The 22,966-nt window shown below is 42.5% G+C and overlaps 1 protein-coding gene across 5 annotated transcripts in view; it reads left to right on the top strand.

The window, feature by feature from the left end:
• Positions 1-22,966, top strand: part of marchf8 (membrane-associated ring finger (C3HC4) 8) — a 90,967-nt gene that overhangs the window by 26,690 nt on the left and 41,311 nt on the right. For all 5 annotated transcript variants that reach the window (XM_085296826.1, XM_085296829.1, XM_085296831.1 and 2 more), the window contains exon 2: positions 437-637. In XM_085296826.1, the coding sequence (XP_085152952.1) occupies positions 542-637 (96 nt within the window). In that variant the 5' untranslated portion in view covers positions 437-541. The remainder of the gene's footprint in view (positions 1-436; positions 638-22,966) is intronic.

The raw sequence follows: 22,966 nt of genomic DNA, 5'->3' as shown, positions 1-22,966 counted from the left end.
GAGCCTCCCGTGTCAAATATCTGCCAGCAAATGCTGCACATTCATATGCAGATATCTGTTGTATCCTTTTTTTCCTTCCTTCTTCCCTTACATCATATGTAACTGAAGCCACATTACCATAAATAAAAAGAGCTAGGTATATTTACACATGAATAGCCAGACTCTAGAGGTTGGCTCTCTAATGCGAAGACTCACACTCGTCAGCATTTGAATTTAATCAACTTAGACTTAAAAAAAACCTGAAGAATCCCTAAAGAAGTCAATCGAGTAATGAGCAAACCAGGTGAAAACACACTTGAGTGTTTAAAATGCAGCTGTACCACTTCAGGGCTGTCATTTCTTGCTTCTTACTCCACATTTGCATTTCATCTCTCCAGCTGCTCCGACAGAAAACGATGCTCATGTTTAATTTTGATGTAATGTGTGTCCTCCGCAGGGGCGGTGCTGGCAAGGTCTCGTAGTTCAAACCAACATGCCCTTTGCTCTGGCAGCGGGACAGGAAGTGTGTGTGTGAGCGTCCCCCCCGGTTGGCTCTGCTGGGATGAACATGCCACTGCACCAAATGTCTGTCATCCCCCGTGATGTCACCTCGTCGCGGGTGTCGGGCAGCGGGAAAGCTAAAGACAAGGACAAGCAGGTATGTGAAGAGTTTATGGGATAAACCGGGTCATAAATATGAGGGGCAGGGACACAGCTGACAGATATGGGACGGTTGTTATCTGTAGTTTTTGTTCCCTGGACGAATGCAGAAAGATCTAATTCAACACACCTTTGATATTTGCTGCCCAAAATCTGGACAAGTCCCTAACAAGGCCTGTAAGTGGGTGGGGGGGGGAATGACTTGTTTCACCAGAAAGCCAAACTTTCCTTTTTTATGATCAGGAGACAAAACTCTAAAGTGGCTGTTAGGAGTTATGAGTCAGTCTGGAGTGATAGAGGAAGTAACGGTGCTGTTTGTTTTCAGTTTCCCGTTGACAGTCACATCTCCCCCCCTTGTTACAAACCCAAGCCTAGCCCTTAAATTTTTATGACTCAAACCATTTTCTCAAAACTTTGTTAAATATCACCAAACCTCAGCATCGGCACTGTCGTCATAAACGTCTTAATGTGCAGTGCTGTTTCGTAGGTTCATTACTCCTCAGCCTCTGAGAGCCACACATCTCTTCAAAAAGTCTGCTTTTTATTTTTTTACACTGTGGGGGGAAAAAAATAGTTCCCTCACATTTTCCCAGAGCAAACAAAGCCTCGGTTATATTGTTGCAGCTTTTGTTTTGTAGTCGTTCCCAAAGCCTGAGTCGAGTGTTTCTGTTTAATGCCACTTTAAGTTATACTGTATTTACTGTCACTCAAACACCCACAGGAAGAAAATTCTCCAGATGGCTTAAAACGTAATTATTCTAACCTCTTTTCCTTTTCCCCCCCATTTTTACTGCGTCATTGCTTCAAACTGGGCTCGACAGGGTGGAAATGTTGTAAAACAACTTAGTGAAATGCCTCGGAGGAAGATTGGTAGAAATGTCAGCTTGAGCCCAGACAAAAGCAAAACGGTTTTAATTCTGTGTGACGAGAGCGGAAGATAAAATGTGCGAAGGTGGGAAGTAGAGAACGTTATCCCAGGTGTCCTGTCAGAGAAACAATCAGAAAGTTAAATTTTTTTTTAATGGCGGGGCGGCAATCTAAGCACAGAAACGTAAATTCTTCATTACATTTCCCTCACAAACAAATTATTTCTGCTGCCTGTGGGTTGAACTGAGATTTGTCATCTGATGTCAAAGCGCGGGCTGCTTTTTTCCATTTGTGCCTGAAACCACCTTTAGGCCATCCGGTTTTGTAGTTTAAGGTGCTGCAGCACATGCAGGATTTATTCTTTATTCTTTGTGTTTGCGAATTGTTCGCCGTTTGGTTTTTTTGCAAAATAATTGAGTCGAATCACCAACTCTGAACACTTTTATCTTTTTATATTTTGCTGCTTTTAATCTGAATTTTTAATAGTCAAGGAGATTTTAACCACAGATTTCTAATCTGAAAACGCAAAGATTTGTGAAAATATGAGCTTCAGAGACGACGATTAGTGTCTGCCTGATTTTAAGGTTCTGACTAAATATTAGTCTTTGTGCTTTTTGAAGCATCGGGGTTCTTTTTAAATTAGGCTTTTCATCGTGTTTATCAGTAATAAAAAAGAAAACCAGCAGTACAGCTGTGGCCACATTCAGTCTTGCACGGACTTTATCTTTCTTCTGCTACTTTTTCTCCGCGTACTTCAGCATTTATCAAACAGCACACTGAAGTGCTCTCAGCACGAGAACAAAGCGAGGCGCTACGACGATATGTGGGTGACCCTCTCTTTCTCCTCACCCTCTTTTAGAGCTTCACCAACTGCAGCAGCGCAGGTGTTCCCAACAGGTTTCCTGTATTTTTTTCCCTGCATGCACACACATATTACTGACTGATCCAGTGATGCGCCCGGTCTGTATTGGTTATGAAACTTAAGAGTCATTGCAGAAGTGAAAGTGAACTGAAATTAACTGAGACTATTTGACATCATCCTGTTGTTTAGGCAGGAAACGTGTTTTGGAGCTTGGAAACCTTTTTTGCAGGATCCATGTGAAACAGGATTGAAGGGTTTAAATCTGAGAGCAGTTGTAGGAAGGTTGCTTCAGTCTGTTGGGAATAAAAGTGAAACCTTAAGCTTTATGCTGTCTGGGTGGCGGTGTTTGGTTTCCCTACCGCAATGTTTGCTAACAGTGTAAAGGTCCAAGCTTTGTCTCTGCTTAGCCTCTCACTCTGTTTCTCTCTATCAGTCTCTGAGTGTCTGTGTCCTGCTGGCTGAGCTTCCTTGTCTTTCTTTCTTTTCTTTTTTTTTCCTTTTTTTACCTCCTTGAGGAATAACTGGATAAACAGTAACGATTCCAGTCCTCCCCATGGAGCCATCAGCAGAGAGGAAAAAGGAGAAAATGAGTGTAGGACAAGAGAAAAGGGGGGAAACAGCAAGCGTTTACTGTGAATGCTGATGAGCTTGAGGGTCCTGGAGGTGTGTGCGTGTGCCCGGACTTTAGTCACAGAGCGCAGACCCATCTGGCCCTCTCAGACAACACAACTGGTCTTTTAGTGCCTCGAGGAAAAAGAAAACGCACAACTTTCCTCTGCTTAGGATTCAGAGTTAGTCAGCTGCTCCTTCGGAGAGCAACACATCTAGTAACTGTTGCTGGCCCCTCTTCGGCCTCGTTCCTCCAGCTCCGCTCAAGCTCGTCTTCTTCGAAATTCTCTTTGGCGGTGTGCTCGCGGGCGCTTTGTCTACGCGCTCGAGTCCTTCACTTGAGAATTCATGTTTGGGAAGATAATTTGAGGTTTAAAAATATTTTAATAAGAGCATCAAACGACTTACGGAAGTTTTATTACTTGGAGGGGTGGGTGAAAGAAAGTTCTCAGCCTTTGCAAAAAAAACGGTCAGATTTGTTTGAGTCTGGGGGTTTTGATAAGCTCCGCAGCAAATGGATTATTCATGAGATGACAATAAAGTAAAGCTCTGGAATATGTTGCCAGGTAAGGATGGAGAAAAGCAAACCGACTCGGCTATTTGTGATGTGGGGAATGTATACTTAGCTATCTGTGTTTGCTTGCTAATTATTGTGGCTCCATCTGCAGGGTGACTTGCTGCCTGTTTATATTGTATAGAAAATCACAACATCATGCCGCATGAACAGAGAAGGAAAGCCTCAGGAGGTGCAGCTGTGTCTCTAATTGTCATACTTGATAATAATGCAGACATATGGGATCTCAATAACACTAGTATTATATTCAGTGGCTTCTGTGACTGTGCATACACCGAACACTGTGATACCCGATACCTGCCCTTTTTGATGCCGCATTTATTTTTTATGAAAGCACAGAGAGCGCTGGAGGCTTTTTCCTTCAATAAGTGTGTGCCGGAGTCAAGGACAGAGGGGACTGTTTCTCCTCTGATGTTTGGCGGTTTGATAACAGCTGCCGCCGTGGCGCTCCTGGGCACTGATGGAGCCTTGTCGGGCTTTGTAGACCAAGATCAAACACTGACCACCGCGGCAAAAACTTAACACTCAGACGTCAAACATCTGCACCTGGTTTGGGAACAGCACCAAGCAGGACAGACGAGATCTGCAAAGGGTGGTGCGCTCGGCAGAACGCATCATTCAATCAGAGCTCCCTGACCTGCTGTCCATCTACACCAAGCGGTGCAAGTCCAAAGCTAGGAAGATTATGATGGACCTCTCCCATCCCAACAATGGACTCTTCTCACTGTTGAGGTCTGGGAAGCGCTTCCGCTCCCTTAAGGCCAAAACAGAGAGAATGAGGAGGAGCTTCTTCCCCCAGGCTATTCGGGCCCTGAACCAGGTGTAGGACTGGACTCTCCCAAACACGTCGCTATAAGACTGGATTCTCACACACGTCACCACACGCACCACCACACATTTCCTATAATCCTATAATTCCTATAATTTATAATCCTTATCTTTATAATCTCTTCTATTTGCACATTCTTTACTGTAAATTCCTAAGTTAATTTGTAAATTTTTGTAGTAAATTGTAAATATTGTAAAACTTTTCTTCTGTCATTTAATGGTCGGGCATTGTACAGCTACAAGCATTTCACCCCCATGTCATACTGTGTATGGTTGTGTGTGTGTGACAAATAAAATTTGAATTTGAATTTGAACAAAGCCTCCGGGATAGACTGGGACCATTTAATGTGTCTGTCTTTGCTGTCATAATGAAGCAGTTGTTGTTGTTGTTGCTGTAGCAGAAATTGGTTTTGTTCCTCAGGTTTAATGCCGTTTGTCCGCTGGTTCGTACATTATTTTGGATGTGTTCCACAGTATTTTAAATAAAGAAAAAAGATCACTAGCATGACAAAAATGAAGCACATCCCTACATTTATCACACTTTCATGTGCAGATTTGATGGGATGCACAGATTGTATACTTTTCTAAATAAGCTCTGCATAAGCACAAAACTATTCAAATGGACACAAATATTTGGGCGTAATGAATTCATTTTCACCAAATGTTTCCAATTACAAGTAAGATTTGACAAAATGAGTATTTACGATTACATTTTAGGGGATTTCTTAACATTGCAAATGATTTATTTCATTAAAATGTTTATTAGAATCCACTTATAACTTAATTATTGTCAAAGAACATCATTATGGAAAAGTTGGATGACTGGTGGTATTAGTAGCCCTAAAATAAAGAAGGTAAAAAAAGGGAGCCGATCACTGCGCGGATTTCAAAACTGACCTCACAGTTGGCTAAAAAGTTTATCACCTTGTCCTCTTCACCACACCTGCAGCATCTCTCTCACCCGTCATCCACTCTGCTCCACCTCAGTTGGCTGCCCTGCACCACCTCGTCAGTCAAATCCGGAGCACAGCAGCCGATTTGGCTGATTTCACTCTTTATTTGCTTGGATTATTTCACCACACTCTGGGCTCTCTGCTTAGTTCAGCTACAGTGCCCCCACTGCTCTTCACAGCCAGCAGCCCACATGTCCACTCACACACTCTGCCAACCATGAACCATTCAGCCCTGCAGTCATTTATTTATTTTTTTTAAATCTAACTACAGTCTTCTGTGTGTTTATGTATCAGTCACATCTACCTCCGGTAGATTCTACTGTTTAAATCCAATTCTAAAAAGTTGCGAGGAGACTTGAAACTAATAATATCCTCAAACATCTTGTAACTGAAAGACTGTTGCATTGAAGAGCGGTCAGAAATTTCAGCAAACCAATGAGGAAAATGCGTACAAGAAGTAATTTCTCCAAAAGTCATAAATTATCAAATTTCGTCTTGTGTTTTGCTCCAGTTTCCTTTTCCACAGAACAATTTAATTTTGTTTATTCCTGAACAGGACGGGATGTACTTACTGCTTCACGTAACTTTGTTAGTGGTTGAAGCATTTCAGCTGACATGGCAGACAGACTTGTTTACGCCCAGCACTACTATATCTGTTAGACATTTCCAAAGGAAAAAAAACACTGTTCAATGAAATTCTACAAATGCATTTTTTTAAAAAGTGAAAATGTGTTTTTCAACCCAGAGGCAGAGAAACATATTCCAAACATTTGGTAGATCCGACTGTCCAAATCAGTCCCCTCCAGATTGCCGTGCCCCGGGGCTTACAAATGGAAATACCATGATATTTGCCCGTAAAGCCTTTGGGCTGGGAAAACTCGGCGTGAAATGCTGCATTATCAGGAAAAGGAAATGTTTACATGTTGTGTGACTCGACTGTTAGGAGTAAAGCCGATGCGGTCACATCTAGTTGGACACAGCTTTGGTCAAGTAGGAGAGTGTGACTGCTTAAATGAGCATTTCAAGGGCAAAGGCACATTTTTAAAATTAATGTAATTTACCGTAATTGTGTTTTATCTTTGATGTATCTCTAACCAACCATGTGCACCTACACTCTGCATATGTAACACAAATACAAACGTGTGCACATCATTTCTCTGCTTGCCTATCTTACTTGCGCACATCATCCTGGTGTAGATGTTCTGAGGCCAAACTGGTGCCCTTGCCTGTGCATAAAGCAGGATCTGGGGAGAGAAGATAACACACAGGCAAATGGCATTCTCTCTATTCTGGCAGCAGTTTTCATAAACGTATGAATGTTATGTGTCAGCAAACTAACCTACTTTACATATAACGCTGGAGGAATTCAAGAAACTCTGCATCCTACCTTTAGCCTCATACAAAATGTGACTGATGGAAACTGAAAGGTGTGAGTAAGACTAGGAAGTGTTACACCCATAAGGCTGTAATTAACTTTGTCATTTAGCACTTTTATATTAAAAAATAAAGACTTTTCAGGACAAACTTGGAGGATTTCCTATCCACGCTGTATTTGCAGTTTTCTGTAAAGCTCTTCTCTCTATATTTGATTCGGTCTTACTAGAAGCGCTTTTGAGGACGTGCGCTCCGGATGCAGGTACACGCGGCGGCAGCTGGTGTTGTTGTTCTCTCCAGTCTGTGCAGGTCTTGCAGGGGTCTCCCAAAGGCCCCCGGCTGCACGGAGCCACTTGAGGCCGAAGTGTTAAAAAACGTAATTAAATGTGGAAGAGTCGACATGACGGCAGCGCCTTTGAGGGCCTTGACTGCTGTGAGAAAGGACTTTGCTTCACCTTGTTAAAGATTTAATTTCATTAGCCCCTATGATGGCTCCATGGGTGATTTTGCTCTCTTTTGGTAGCCTCAACAGTCTGTGCTATATTAAGTTTTATATATGTGATTACAGCCGACCCGTAGCAGAAGAAAATAGACTTCAAGAGAAATGGCAGGAAATAATTACAGTCCCCCGAGCTGCTGTGTGTGCTAGTAGACATGGCATAATATGCACCACTAAAACAGAAGAGATTTTTCTTTGTCTCCGGTGTTAGGGTGAGCGTTTCAGAAGGGCAGCTATTAGAGGAAAAAGTGGTTAAGGGGACACAATCTCTTCTAATTATCCCATGCCTCATTGCCTTCCACCACCCGTAGTCTCTCACACACCCCATATAGGCACGGTTTCAAAGCTCGAAATTAACACTTTGCTACAAAAAAGGGGCAATCAGTCAGTAAATGTATGTATACATTAAGCTGCACTTACACTGGGAGTCCTCTTAGGAACAACATAATTTCATGATATCGTAATTTGCATATTCTGTGGGATGTTCTCTATCCTAAGTGGACAGATGTATAGCTATTAACCTAGTCACCTGTGGAAATTTGTTCAGCCCGTCACTCACCGCAGGGACAGAAAATCCACCTAGTCCGAAGGGGAGGGGAAAAAACTCTCAGCTGCAAATTAGACACTTTGCTGGAATAAATTTTAGGGAACCAATTTAATTTTTGCACCTTGATACAAAGGTGCTCCCCCCCCCCCCCCCCCCCCCCCCCCCCCTCAGATTTTTCAATATCTCTGTTGAAGAAATGACTGTGGTTTGCAGTGCAGAGCAGCACAACTGAAGAGCCAGCAGATAAGCAGAGACAGACAAAGATGAATAAAAAAACAAAACACAGATAAAATTATTTCCAGGAGGGAGTCATGAAATCACCACATGAAAGGCTCAATCCGCTGGTCCCCCTTCCCCCTTTGAGATGCTGCTGCCTCCTCGGCCTGTGCTCTGTTTCCCATCCGGGCCCTTCTGTTGCTCCTGTGTTCCCTGGAAAGCCTCTCCGTGGGGTTGTCTGAGGACGCCGTTAATTGTCTGTGACATGCTGACTTGACTCTCCTGACTCGAACAGCCCCCAAACACTCAGCCAACACCGCCAGCCAGATCAATGGTGGAAGCTCTCTGAGCTCTCCCACAGTAAACAGCGTGACGTCTGGCACGCAATCGCTTCCTGATGTATGCTATTCATGTGGGGCGTCGTACCCCAGGTGTGTAATGAAAGTCTCACAGGACTCTCAGTTCTGTCACAATGTGGTGGACACACAGGTGTATAATAAGTCTCTTGTGAGCAGAAAGAAAGATATAGTGGGCAGAAATACTTTCTTTTCTTGGTAAGATGGTAATCGGATTCCCAGTGGTCGGTCCGTCAGAGGGGAGGTTTATTTCATGAACTCCCGTAGGCACGAATGCACAATAGACTCGTACTACCAAGGCTTCATTTTCTTTCAGTACCCGAGTCCCTAAATGCCTTCATCTGTACTTCTCAACACTTCCCCTCTGCGTCCTGTCTCCTTCCATCTCTTTTTCAATCATCTCAAGGTTTTATCCATGACCACACTGTGAACTCTTTCCTGTTGTTGTCTAGGGAGCCACAGTTATGAACTATATTTAGCCATAGTGTACACATAATGCAGTTCACTTCCAGTGCAATATAATTTTATTTAATTTTTATTTGAATTAAAGCTCAGCTAAAGGGCATCACTGATCTATTTTTCCCCATCGAAAGCTCTTTATTTTTCTCATCCACACCGCTCCACGCTTGCGGTAGCAGCACTCCAGGGGAGCCTGACCCACAGGTTCACCACCTCCGTCAGCCACCTGCCAGTGTATTTGTTTTTTTTGTCTGTGTATGTCATGAAAAGCATCTGTTATTGGAGAAAGAACTGTTTTTTTACCCCAACCATGAGGTCATTGCCTTTGTTTTTGAGTGAAATTGCTGACCATTGGGTGGATTGACATTAAATATGATACAGACATTTACGTGCACTTTAGTATGAATGGAGTAACTTGTCCTCTCATTGGGCATCGCCATCTGAATCTAGTGTATATGTAATAATCCCTCATAGCTGAGCTGAAGCAGACAGTCGTTTCCCCTGAGTGATTTATTTTGTCTCCATTTTGTTACACTTAAATTTAATATAATGTCATTTTATTAATAGGACTGATGCTCATAACCATTAAAGTGTCTCCAAAGTTGCAGAAACCAGAGTTACGCCCTTTAACATGTTTAATACTGGTACACTGTGCCTGCAGACTGACAGGACTTTGTTTGTCTCCACTTTACTGAGAGCCTTAAATGGCACATTCAATGGTCACTTTGATGACAAGTTTGAGGATGGAACAAAATAAGACCGCTTAAATATGGTTGTTTATACTTTAGACACGAGAGCCATCCAAAGACTGGAGACTCTAATTGGTATGTTTGGAGTCAGTTCGAGAGCCGGATTTAGACACCTTTTAATTTAATGATATCATCCACAGTTGACTGGGAGTCATTTCAGAAAATAAGCACATTGCAGCATGTCGGCAAACAGTGCATCTGAAATCTGTGCAGGCTGTAACTTAATAGAACAACAGCTACTTTTGTACTGCAACATGCAGGGTGGTGGTTCACAGCTGTTTTCATTAAAAGTGAATTGAAAAGGCGCGGAGGAAGAAAACAAAGACTATATTAAGTCTGTACCGATTACTGAAGCAAAATCACAGGTTTGTTTCCTTTTTCTGACATGCCCGACGGAGCTCGGAGAGTAACAAGTCTATTCAGGTTCTGTGCTTTTGCTCAGCGCGTTTATATGAAAGAAGTTTGTAGTTTATTTAATTTTTTTTAAGTTACATTGGAAGCAGATTTCTCCCCCTTTTAACGACTCACTGTGTATTAGTGAAACAATCACCTATAACTAAAATCATTGTGTTCTTATTGGCTTTGAATGAACCCTTTATATCTCCATAAGGATTCTGTCCCCATCATAGAAGCTGGCCCACTCCACCAGGTTTTTAAAATGCGAGGTTTTTTATAGTGGCGTGACAGAAAACTGCATATTCTTCAACAACATAAGAATGGGAGGGGTGCTGCTGGATGACTTCAGCTGGTGGTAGCAGCAGCCTCACGCAAGTTGCCACTAAATCCTGCACAGGCTCCTGCAAGTGGACACAGTACAGTTGTGTAATGTGTAAATTTATTGATGTTCAGGGGTGTTGTGGTGGGTGGGTGAAGTTGGACTCACTATCCAGGACGCTAACGGCAGCAAGGAGCCTTGCAAGCCTGGTTTCTCTAGAATATTATCTAGCACAACATGTGACAGCAATCATTTGTATCTATAGTAGTTTGGACTGAAAGCTTAGCCATACTGAACATCAAGTAGCTTTAAGCTTTACCGTATGTTGGACCAGCTGTGAGGTAAGAAAGTCGTTTTAGAGGAAGCTGGTACAGTCTCTTTTTAGGCTGATGAAATATTTTTAAAACCCACAACAGCACAAACATATAGCGCATTTTAACATATTGAGTTTAGGGCTGGGCAACTAAGGTGCTCTCATTCTAGTTTCACATAACACGAGTAGGATAGAAAAACAACTCAATAGAATCTCAGTGAAGTTCAAGTTTTTTGAAAATCCTGTGAAGTCGAAAACTGACAAAGGACGCCATCTAGGATTTTAAAATTACCATACCGTACCATAGGTGTGTCTATTCGAGGGCTGAGGGGTAGTCGGTATTTTTTACATTTTATTTATGTTATGGGAGTCGTACCTACTTAAATAAGAATTAAGAAAATAATGCACCCTTAAGCTTGATGCAGAACTCATTTTCTTGTAAAACTAAAGCAAGCTTCACAATGAGGGTTGAAATGATTCTAAAACTGTTATACATAAGTTAAAACTTGAATCAATTATAGAAATTCTCTTTTCACTCCAAATGATCATCCTCAGGATGTATTATTGCCCACCTGTTTGTTACATTTTATAAATCTGTGAAGTCATTTATGTTACGTTGCCATATAATTTCCAAAGAAAACCATATCTTTGAGTCTCATGATGAACAGATGAGTGGAAGTCTGTCAGGCTTTTTCACCATGGGCATTTAAATCATCTGCTGAGTTTCCCTATTATGTTTTACTGCAGGGGGCTGTGCTATTATGCTACAAAAAAGCGAGGGAGAAAACATCCGCAAACACTTCCCTTAGGTGGAGTGGAAACCAGATGTTTGTTGCTTAGAAGTCTCAACAGCACATTTTCTTTCATTTTCAGCAGCCAAGCACAAAATATCTCAACATGTCACACGGCTTGTTTCGAGAGAGGAACTCTGTCTACAAGTGTTTTACTTGTAGACGATTTTATGTAAATTATGTATAGTTTGAGACGAATGTTATTCTTTGACCCTGTGAAGCGAATATGCTTGTGCGCCGCTAGACTACTTCAAGACAAGAGAGTAACCGATGAAGATAACGGGCAGTGCGAGACGTAATGACATGTAGCACGGGTCGTACGCTACTCTTGATCCCATGAAATTGTGTGCACAGTGCTCCTCTTCTCTCTCCTTAGCCTTTGGATGGTGCTGCTGCATGAATGCACTAGCACCCGGTGTCCAGATGAGGTTTTCAGTGAGTACTGCAGAGTGCAGAGGACTGCGGCCTCACATTAACATTCACCTCCATCTACCGAGAGGAGAAATGAGTAAAGGTAGAGTGCGCCGCGCAATCACAGTGAGAGGGGCCAGGTGAGAGTATAAAGAGATAAGGTGAAAAAGAGCACAATTTTGGTCTGTTGTAAACAGCGTGAAGGAAGCGAGAGCCTGTCGTTGCCGTAGAAACGGAGCAAAGACTGAATAAGAGTAGTATCAGCAGGAGTGAAGCAGCACGGGCAGAACGTGGAGAAATAGTTTGCCGTTTGCCACAGACATGCCTCAGCTCTGCTTCTGTCGGAGCTGTCAAAAGCCGTGTGTGCTAGGAGAGCGCCGTGCTTTCCCACTTACTTCAATGAGTATTCAGGCAGCGCACCCGATACATCCACCCTCTATACTAGTGTCCCCTGTTGCCGATCTGAAGAGCAGCCAAAACCAGAAAGAATGTCTTTCCCGTGAAATCGAGGTGAAGCCTATTTGTAAGAGCAGGAGCTGTGGATAGTTGCTGTCAGTCCTCTGTCACTGTGATTGATGCGTTTATTTCAACTCACGGCACCTTCCGCACAGGCCAGGTGGCTGCTCCACTATCCCTCGCCTGGGGTCACGCTGCCAGGGCTGACAGCAATCAGGTGGCGTCTTTTCAATCCTTGCATGAACGAACGCATTTCTTTCCTCTCCTTCCGTCCTATCTCTTTCAGGGCCGTGGCCTCCCTCAGGCTCGCTAATAGATTACAATGGTGCTGTATGTGAAACACGAAAATCTCAGGGTACAGAGACAAGACAAACATGGGGGAAGAGAATATGTCATCACCATAGAAACAACCTGGCAAGGACATTGGCGAGCTGCTACCTGAAACTCTTTGGTTTTGTCTTTTTATCTTGCATCGCGTTGAACTTTCTCTAAGCTGCTTTTATCCAATTTATAGTTGGCGCTCTTAAATGACACATAAAAGCTCTGCTGCTGCACATGCACTGGAACAGTAATGTGCGGGAAAGTTTTTGTAAAGACTTGTGTACTTTAGGCAATCACTGCTTACTTCTTTGTTGACTGCTAGTCCCTGGCAGCAGCAGTACAGGGATCCTTATGTGAGTGAGTGATGTTCAACAAGCAAACTGACAGTCAGCTTTGATGAGGAGGGGCAATGGTAAGTAATGTAATGGGGGAAACTCATATGGGATGTGTACAGCCAAAGAATAAAAGGCTCTGCCGCATCTACAGGACATCAGTGATATTTGTAAGGTGAGGTGTCTGTGCAGAGCCCAAACTAACAGGCAGTACCCACTGAAGCCACAGCTTGTTGTTTATTTATATTATTCAGTCATTTATATGCTTCTCACGCAACCACAGACACCCAGAAGTAAAGAGAAAATCTGCAGTTTTGTTATGCAGCAATGTCTTGCAATATGACTAAATTACGAGACGGCAAAAGTCTTGAGTGTGCGACTTTTCATTTTTGTTTGCTTGTTTTTAACGGGGTTTTTTTTGTTGTTGTTGGATTTGTCAGAAACCATCGAACAGATTCTGCTGCATTTCAGGCTGTGCACGGTGAATCCAGGAAGTGAGCTGATCTGGGCACGGCTAAATGTTTTTTCCTCTTGGATTGGCAAAAAACCTGTTGAGCTCGTCCTGAAAATATTATCTTTGGTCATCTGTGCTATGTGACTTGCACACAGGGGAACAAAGCCCAACTACAAAAGTGAAATTTGAAGCCCATGCGCCGTCATGTACAAAGAGATCTCAGGACAGCAAGGACAATGGTGTGTTATTAGCTGATGGATGGGGATCTGCTGGATTGCTCCTGTTGACCACTCAAAATACACTGAGTTCCAAAAAAAAGGTAAAGCCAGCTGCCAATCACCCGGAAGAGGTAAATAACTGGTGAACAAACAGCAGGAATGCTGAATGCAAAGAATATAAATGGTGTTTTTATAAAAATTTTATCACTGCTTCTCCCTGGAGTTTCACATAAATCCATTATAAAATTTTACATACCTGAAATCTGGAAAACAAGTGCATTTAAGCATAAAGTAAGGATTATTGCTCACCGATTGACTGCAAACCACACTAAAAGTCATTTTGTGATGTCACTGTGTAACACTCCTGAGGTCAGGTCTGCAATTAAGGGCAAGCTTATGATGGAACAAGCCAAGGAGAGATGCTTTAAAAGCCAAAGCATGTCATCAGGAAGAAAGCGTGTAATCATTTCAGGTGGAAATGCTGCTTTTTCCCACAAAATATTTGCTTGCACTTGTCTTTGCACAGGCAGAGAGCTGACCAGACAAATATTGATAGGGCGGAGTGGGACGGGAGAAGTGATTGAAAGGAGGTTTGAGTAAACGGAGAGCTGCTGGAAAAATGCAGAAAGAAAAAAAACATAGAAGAGGATGGGGAACGGCGAAATGTGTTTCAGATGCCAGCCGTGGGAGATGGAAATGCAGAAAAAGCGAAGGTTGGAGTGTGGGCCGGCTGGGAGCGATGGGATTTTGACTTCATGCTTATCACTTCAAAAGACAGCCTGTAAAAGGCAGTCTGCTCCTCTGCAAGCCTCGCTCCATCTTTCTCTGTGTCTCTCTCCTCCTAACCCGAGGTGAAGTGGATCATTTCTGGCCTAATAGTTATGGTTTGATTTGCTGTGCAGTTTTCATTCTCTGAGACAACCTCTGTCCTGGGGAGGCTGCTCATTCAGTGGCTCGTGTAAGCCTCGGCTCTACACTCTCCTACTTAATGTGAGCAGCAGCGGTCACGGAGTGCAACATTTTTGGAGTGTGACATTGTTACTTTAACAGTTCAAGCAGCCCCCCGGGGGGTGAAAGGAGGGGGGGGGAGGTTGAGCCGCTCAGATCTGTGCTATGTAAACACAACACTGTTGTTTTTAAAATACGGCTGCGCTTTCTTTCGTGCAATGATACTCCTCTCAGCCGTTTTTGTCATCCTTGTGCTGTCTCGTACTGTCATAAAAATGATCTGAAACAAGTCACAACAGCTTGCGGCGGGCCCGTCGTGACATCCTTACAGATGTGTCACGAGAAAGTGAACAATCCTGAGCGATACCGTAAGGAGATTGGCCCATATGGAGCCGAAACCGAGCAATGCGTAGATGAGCAGCGGGCTAGTTGGAATGCGAAGCCAGCGCTTCGCTGTCAATCAAGGACCGCGACAGATGCGTCGGACACGACGATGAGGTAGACAGATGTGAAGGCTGTGTTTAGCCTCAGTCGAGACAGCTGAGGCGTCAGCCAGGGTTGGGTTGGGGATGTTTTAGATTTCAACAGAGGAGCATAATAAGTTTGGCCTTCTTACATTGTAGCAGCAGTCAGTGTGAAAATTGGACTGTCACATCTCATATGTCTTGTAGGGAAGTTGGCACCAGTTCTGTAATTATGTTGAAATATCTGATTGGCTTTGCTTTGCACTGCGCATACTGGTCCTATTATGGTGAGGTTATGTGTAATTTTCCTGTTAGTTTTGCTCCACAAATGACTTAATTTGCCAACAATTGTAGGGAAATTAGTAACAATGTTTGGTTGCTACACTTTCAATTAATTGAATCCAAACAAACACGGCGATATAATGTGCTGCTTTTGAAGTAGCCACACAACAGGTCAAATTAAAATGAAAGATTCACTTGAATAATAATAATATTCACTCTAGTACAAAGCACACTTGCTGGCCATTACAATAATTTGTCTTCTATGACAAGATAATGCAAAAAGCACCTGGCTGGTTGTCAGTAAAGCTTAGTGAAGAGGCCGAAAAGTCTGTGTACTGGCACTGAGATCAAAGTCATTGGTGTTTCCAATAAACTGCCATTGTACATGGTAAATGGACTGGTTCTTATACAGTGCTTTTTTGCTCTACTTGAGTCTTCCCAGCTCTTTTTCTCATTCATCTAAGAATCTAAGTGCTTTCTATCAAAAATTCACACACAGATGAACGCCCTGTGAGCTAGTCGGGGTTCACACTGCAGACTGGAGCAGTTAGGGACTGAACCACCAACCTTCCAATTAGTAGATGACCTGCTCATCCTCCTGAGCCACAGTGAATGGTTAGGCCCAAAAATGTTGTAGTCAAATTCAGTAACCCCTTTAATCATGGCTGAAGTAATAATATGTAACTGAATTTAAATATTTCCAGAACTGTGAGCTTTAAAAAGAGAAATAATTTAGCGAGGCTATGTTTGGATGGATGTTGGTGATTGTTGTTGTCGTGTTTTAATTGAGCAGTTCTGCCAAAGAAATTTCAGTCTACTTTAAACTAAACCGACTGATGTTTGTCTCCAATGTCTTTCGAACCCCAATAATTTGTGCCAATTAACACGGATCTTTCCAAGAAAGTGTCATTTTTACCATGACTGGTGTTACCAATCAGACCCCAAGAGAAGTGCTGTAAAGGTATGGTCAGCAGGGGGCAGTAGAGCAAACAGTGTATTATCCTCCTGCCCTTGAAAGACCAGGCCATTTGAACCTGAAAATGCTTCCTGATGCAACGCCTGTAGCAGTTTTTACATAAAACTAGGAGATGTTTGATTCACTTCTTCTACTCATCGTTCACACTTTGTGGAGTTTTGGACCTAATGACTTCATTTTCCTCTTTAGCACTGAGCTTGACTCTAACCACGAACAATTCTGGTCTTTTTCTTTGTCATTACAGGCTGTTATAGCTTCTAATTTTTAAAATAGCTTAATTTCCTAGTTTTGCCTTGTGGTTTAGATTTCCAGCTTTCAAGTTTGAACATTTTTAAGGCATTCAAAATGCAAATGTTCATTTCAGTGAACTGCAGGAAGGAGGCGTGTAAGATGAACAGCCTTTAAATGCAAATCGCCTTCCACTGCTGTGGACTGTATTTGTCCGGGAGCCAAATGAGGTTGGACCTTAAAATGGGGATTGTTGTAGGTGGGCAGAGGACAGATCTCTCCTTTGTCCATCATCAGCGCACAGAAGTGGGAGAGCAAGAAGATGTGTAGATCCAAGGTTGCACGCCTTAGGTAGATGTGGTGTAAAAAAATAAATTGAGATGCATCTCACTGGTGTAAAATACATCAAAGAATCTAACGCTACAAACGAGCAGAGTTGGAGAGATTTGAAACTGTCTGAGGAGTTTCTGTTTGCTGTAGTCTTTTGTTCATTGGCAAAATAACAGATCTCTGAAGACGCTGTCCTGTGATGGGAAGACTTAAGAGGAATTATTTATACTTCCTCTGCGTGCTGTTTGCTTTTGTGTGAAGAAATGCATGCAGCTTTCTGTTAAGATCACAAGTGAAGCAGTGCTGCTTTGTGCCATTTTAGCATTATATCACTGTTGCTTCTGTGTAACGATATTAAACACAGTCTATTGGCTAACGCGTTTCGTTTTAACCCGTCGCCCGCAGGTGAAAAGAGAAATGAAAGGTTCAGGTGTAGGAGAAGCATTTTTGTAACGTCAGGTGTGTTTGCATGGCAGGAATCACCTGCTGAGGGTTCACGTCCTGAAGGGGAAAGCTGCTTATAGCCCAGAAATTCTGATCAGATCTGTGAAGGCTGGAAAAATAAAATCACAACTGGGTTGAAAAGGAACCTACTTAAAAAAAATATATTAAAAAATCTGTACTCGTATATTTGCAATGCAGACTTCTCCGTCTGTCCAGGGTCAGAAATAGGGCGCCATCTGTTTAACAGCAGGTGAAGATTAATGATGTCAAAGATGGTGGTGGAGAAAGCCCAAAAGGGAGTGAAGTGGGCACTGAGGTGGGATATGTTTGTATTCTGAGGTCATTGCTGCACTGATGCATGTATAGTCCAGCACAGATGATGGATTTAAAGGAGCTGGATGGAGTGCATCAATTGTGTTCACAGAGCCTTTAAAAAATAAAAACCCTCCCTTCTCCCTGCAAAGCCTGGAAATGGCTGGGTAAATAAAAATGAAAAGCTGGGCCTAATAAAAGTCTTCAAACTCTACTTTCTCATTCAAGAAAAAAGATATGATAGCATCCTTAGTTTTTCTTCTCAGTCTGCCATCTTTGTAAGTCAGAGTCGGCCTGCCTATTGATTTTACTTCAAAGAATATATACAGCTAGCATAGTTATGTCTCTCCCAGAGTCTGTTAAAACAGAATAACCACCATTGTACACTGTTTAGTTGCATCTCTGTGCATCCCCCCCCCGACTCCTGAGCACGCTAATTGTCTGTTGCTAGCGATATCAGGTCAGCCGGGTCAAGAGTTAAAAATCACAGAGAACTCCGCCATCGTAGGTCTGAGCCGCTGTCTGCATTCCAATAGCTTTTAATGACTAGTTTCATCAGGCATGCACTCGCGCATGCACGCAGTGGGAGTTTAACTGAGTGCAATTTTGGTCAAGCTTGGAATCACTTTGCTGCAACTTGAGAGGCATTTTGAAATGATTGATCCACATTTGAGCAGGATTTACGACCGTTGCCAACTCCGGCCTTTTGTCCTCCGCTCTTTATAGACCGCAATGCACTGCTGAAATACTTGTCTCATTTAGAAGGTTATCACAAGCCCCAGGTTCTGATGTGGATACAGATAGAGCTGATGTTTGCGTCTGCAGAGGTGCTTTTTGTCTTTTTATTCCCAAACACTGATAAACACAGACACTGGCAGACTTTAGAAAAGAGGCCTGCGTGTCTTCAGTGGAGAGGTGAGAAACAATAAGTCCTTTCAAATTATCTTCATAGAAGTATGTAATTGCCTTGGCTAATGCTAATGAAGATGAATGGCAAATTAAAGGCAAAAGTCATGATAAAATGTCTTGTTAAGCTTTTGAGCACCTGCGCGCTTAAAAAAAAAATTGACACCAGCTTTAATGCATCTTGTCTCAAAGGTTCAACTCAGCTTTTCTAAAGAATATTCCTTCATTTGGAGTTTTAACGATGCTGATGGAGAGTGTTGTTTAACACACAAGATGAGTATCTCTCCAGGAGTTATCAAACCTGCTGTGCAATTAATGAATCATGATGAAAGTGTGCGATGGTTACTACACCAAGTGTTTTAGCTTGATGATCTGTGCCTTGCAAAGACATCAGAAGACTTTTAATCAGTATATCCCATTAATTTTGTCATTCCAAAGTTCAAGAAACTATGTGGATATAATTTATTAATGCAGCTATTTTACATCGAGGTGCATTAAGGAATCATCAGTGAGATGAAAGAACCCCAGAGCTCGGTGTTAGCGTAGGACCTAGGTAAAATGCAGCGTTGTGTTGGGATGGTTTCAATAAAAAAATATCTTGATTGCTAACAAGCAACTTCATGCTACCGAGAACATTCAGCAGGCCCTACAAAGAACGCAGCACACTGATGCACTTCACCAATACTGAAGTGCATCAGTGTGAGCATCATCATTTAAGGCTGTTTTCCTGCCTCAGGGCACGGACAGCTCCACCATTATTGAGGGGAAATTCCTAATTTTATCGACACATCTTACAGCGGGATATCAGGTCGGATATCCGGCAGCTGAAGCTCCGGTACAAGCTGGATGATGTGGTTGGATAATGACGCTAAACATCAAAGCAAATCTCGAACAGAACGACTTCAAACAAAAGAAAATCCGTCTTTTTTTAAGTGGATTCGCCAGGCGTCGACCTACAGAGGGGTTAAAGGAGACGCTGGCTTGAAAGCTAAAATGTGCGAGAGGCGCGGAGGTGTAGTTTATAGTTAGCTGGAAGTATTTTCAAACACAAATCGGAGGAAAGGATTTAAAGCATGACGAACAACTGGTTACTTTAGCCAAAGCACATCTGGGGAACTTTCCGATCGCTGATGAAGAAAAGAGCACAGCTGTTTCTTTGAGCGTTGCAATGGGAAGAATTTAAAACTGTCATCCAAAGCTGGATAAGAACGATACCGCCCTGAATTGAGATGGTCTTTTGCAGAAAATTAGTTGGGTTTTTTTCCCTACATGAAGCATTTGGTAAATGAAAACACTTTAGCAAAAGCACACATTTACCAGCACTGTGGACTTAAATCAGGTAGTTTGTGATTGTCTTCAGTTTTCATCAACATGCATAGTACAGTTCACTTAAATGAAGTCTCTGCTTATTGTCAACAGTACTGCAGCTACTCCTCTGTCGCCATAATAATAAGTACAGCCTGTTCTGCTCCTCACCACGATAGTGACTCACTCATTAGTGATATTTAGCTTTTTCTGATCTGTACTGATGTCCGCAGCAGGGGGAATGCTAGGAGACAAAAAGGATTGGCATCACGACTGACGTTTCTGGATGCTGCTCACAGAGGAGAACAATGTGTTCAGATTTCTCCACTGGGGACAGATTAGTTGAGAAACAGGCTGAACAAAATTTAACGTGTCTGTCGTAAACGTAGCAGCTCAGAGCCCAGGAGAAAACCAGTTGGCTGAATTTTGAGAATCTTCAAACGTGTCTGTCACTTCCAGCTCCTCCAATTCCTACGCTGCTGTGAAGAAAAACAATTTGTGTGAAACTGAGGTAAATTGATTAAAAACTGTGCAGCTTTAATAGGATTGTGCATTATGTAGTGCCATGTAAATAAAAAAGATGAATAATAAAAGACTTGAAGACAAGACACGGTGGCAAAATTGGCTTTTGAATCACAGAAAGTGCATGAGTTTATAAATTCATAAATCTTTTTTCCCAGCTCAGGCCCCCTGTGTGTCTGGAACACCGCTACCCAGATCAGTTAGTTCCAACTCTTCAAAGACAGACAAGGCTTGGAATAAATATTATATGTACATCAGCACATACATAAGTTACTCATTATCTTTACACATGTCCATTATTTTGACTGAATGTACAAAAGGCTAAAACTGCTAACGAGATGTTCCTGCTTTTAAACATGATGACAACGTTTGAATCTTGAGAAGCCTCGAGCCACCTCTTTCTTTGTTTTTCTTCCAAGGAGCCAGACGTAATTGTAGTTTTGAAAAGTGGTCTCGAGCAGGTTTTCACTGTTTTTACTTCTAACAGTGAGAGCTTCTTCACTCATTTTCAGTCCAGTCCTTATACCTCTGTGTGCGTGTGTGTGTTTTCTTCTTCACTGACCTCAGCTGATCATTCAACTGTTGAACCACTGCTATGTCTGCACATAACAGACAAGTTAGAGAGACAACCAACTTTAAATTGTATCTTTAGGCACTTTGTTACTGTCAGCCTCTCACAAAAACACATCATTTGTTCATATTTCTTTAAATGAAAAATGCCAAAGATAAAAATTGACTCCCAAAGAGCTTGTAGCTGAAAGCTTGGCATATCTTGGCATGGTGTGCAGCGTGCTCTCAAACAGTTTGAAGAAAATGGACAAGGGGAGTCAAAAGAAGACATGTCAGGCCTAAAAAAGAAAAAGGACAAAAAAGTATAACAGATGAACAGTAGGTGAAAGTCAGGTCCTTGAGAAACAGAGGGGAACAAATCCAGCAAAGACCTGACATGGGACCTGAGAGATGCATCTGACTCTTCAAGTGATCCATCTACTGTTTGCAGAAGCCTCATCACAAATGATAACAATGATAACAGCCAAGGATGGCTGTCAAGAAGCCATTCATAAGGAAGAGAAATGGAGAGCCTGGCCTGAAGCAGTGTAGGATCATTTTGACAGAGAACACAACAAAAGGACAGCCAACATCCAAAGGAGAGCTTTGAATGTGCTTCAAGTAGGCTGGAGGACTGTTCCTGAAGACTACTTAAATAAATTACAAGAAAGCTTCCTAACAGAGTTCAGGATGTGTTGAAGAATAAAGGTGGTCATTGCCAAATATTGACTTTCAGCTGGTTAGAATTGTAGAAACCTCTGTGTTCTCTGTATATACTGTATTTCAATGTAGCTTTGAATATATTTCAAAAGTTTATGTTGTTTTGTTTGCTTACTGTCCTCAAGCTTACAGGCTCAGAGCATATCAGTGCCTTTCTTTCTGAAATCGTACTGAAGTCTTTCTCAAATTTAAGTTGATGAACTGCCTTTGAATTAGTGCAGTTTAATTGAGGTAAACTTTCCATGTGGGCTTCTCCGCTGACTTTAAATACCGTTCGCGTGTGTGTCACACCGGCACCAGCATGAGTGTTGCGTGCTGTTTTGTCATTGTTTAACACTGTAATCGGGCACATACTGGCAACACTCCACAGTCCGATCTCTGCCACACAGCCTGGACAGAAATAGCTTTTGAAAGTGTGGCTCGCAGAAGGAGGTCATTTTGAAGTTTTGTTCCATCGGCCCCGCTGACAGTCACGTGCCCTCGCAGCAGCCGTCCCTTTCAGCCGCTCTCCATCGGCGTTCACACGTCGGGATAGATGTGCGCCATTGGGTGACAAAATTGAAAAGATGACAAGATAGGGGGGCAAGAGGACAGTGGGTAGTGGGGAGAGCTGCAAATCAATGAAACTGCTACTGTCAGCCTCTTGTTATTTTTGGGATGGTGAATTGATGGCTTTGTGCTCTGGCTGTGCTGCCGCTGGTGACGGCCCACTTAATGTTTGGGCTTGTGTATTCGAATCTGGAGATTGTCCCATGAATACACCATGCGCAGAAACAACCCTCTGCTGCATTATACCGAGATATGTAAATGAAAAGCAAAGCCCCAGATCAAAGAATTGCATATGGTTACACCAGATAAGTAGCAAGGGATCCCACTGCGGTTATTCAACGTTTTACAGAATATTAAAAAAAACCCAAAAAACCCCAAAAAACTGAAGTTCTAAAGAGACTTTCCTTACGGACCTCTCGTTTTCTTCCCCCCTCTCTTCCCCTCGTCCCGTTCTCTTAATTTGAGGTAGATTTGATTGATGCTGCAGACATACAAGCTGTAGAGTTGTAGTTATCAGTATGCATGACTGTATTTGAATATGAAGTGAAAAGGCTATTACAGCTCAATTTCACACCCAGCGGGATATCTGACATGTTTCTCCCTCTGTAGAAATCAGCCTGTCAAAAGTTCTCTTTCCGCTTTCCGTCTCTCTCCGTCCCTTCACATTTTCCCTTAAACCTCACCCCCTCATCCAACTCTCGAATATTTGCCTTGTGTCTCTCACTTTTGTATGCCCTCTCCATCCAACCTGTAGCCTCTGTAAAAGGGTTTTTGATGCAGTTGTTTCTACCATAAATTCTATTGACCAATCACATTTGAAGAGGCTTTGGTGATATAGAGGTAAACGACGTTGTGGAGCGCAACAGTGGGGTCGAATGCCCTGAACTG

The sequence above is a fragment of the Mchenga conophoros genome, linkage group LG13 (genome assembly GCF_057382185.1).
Source record: "Mchenga conophoros isolate Kocher_MC1m ecotype Shallow Benthic linkage group LG13, M_conophoros_male_GT1.1, whole genome shotgun sequence".
Taxonomy (NCBI): domain Eukaryota; kingdom Metazoa; phylum Chordata; class Actinopteri; order Cichliformes; family Cichlidae; genus Mchenga; species Mchenga conophoros.
The sequence above is the reverse complement of the archived record's forward strand: the minus strand, read 5'-3'. Positions and strand labels throughout refer to the sequence as shown.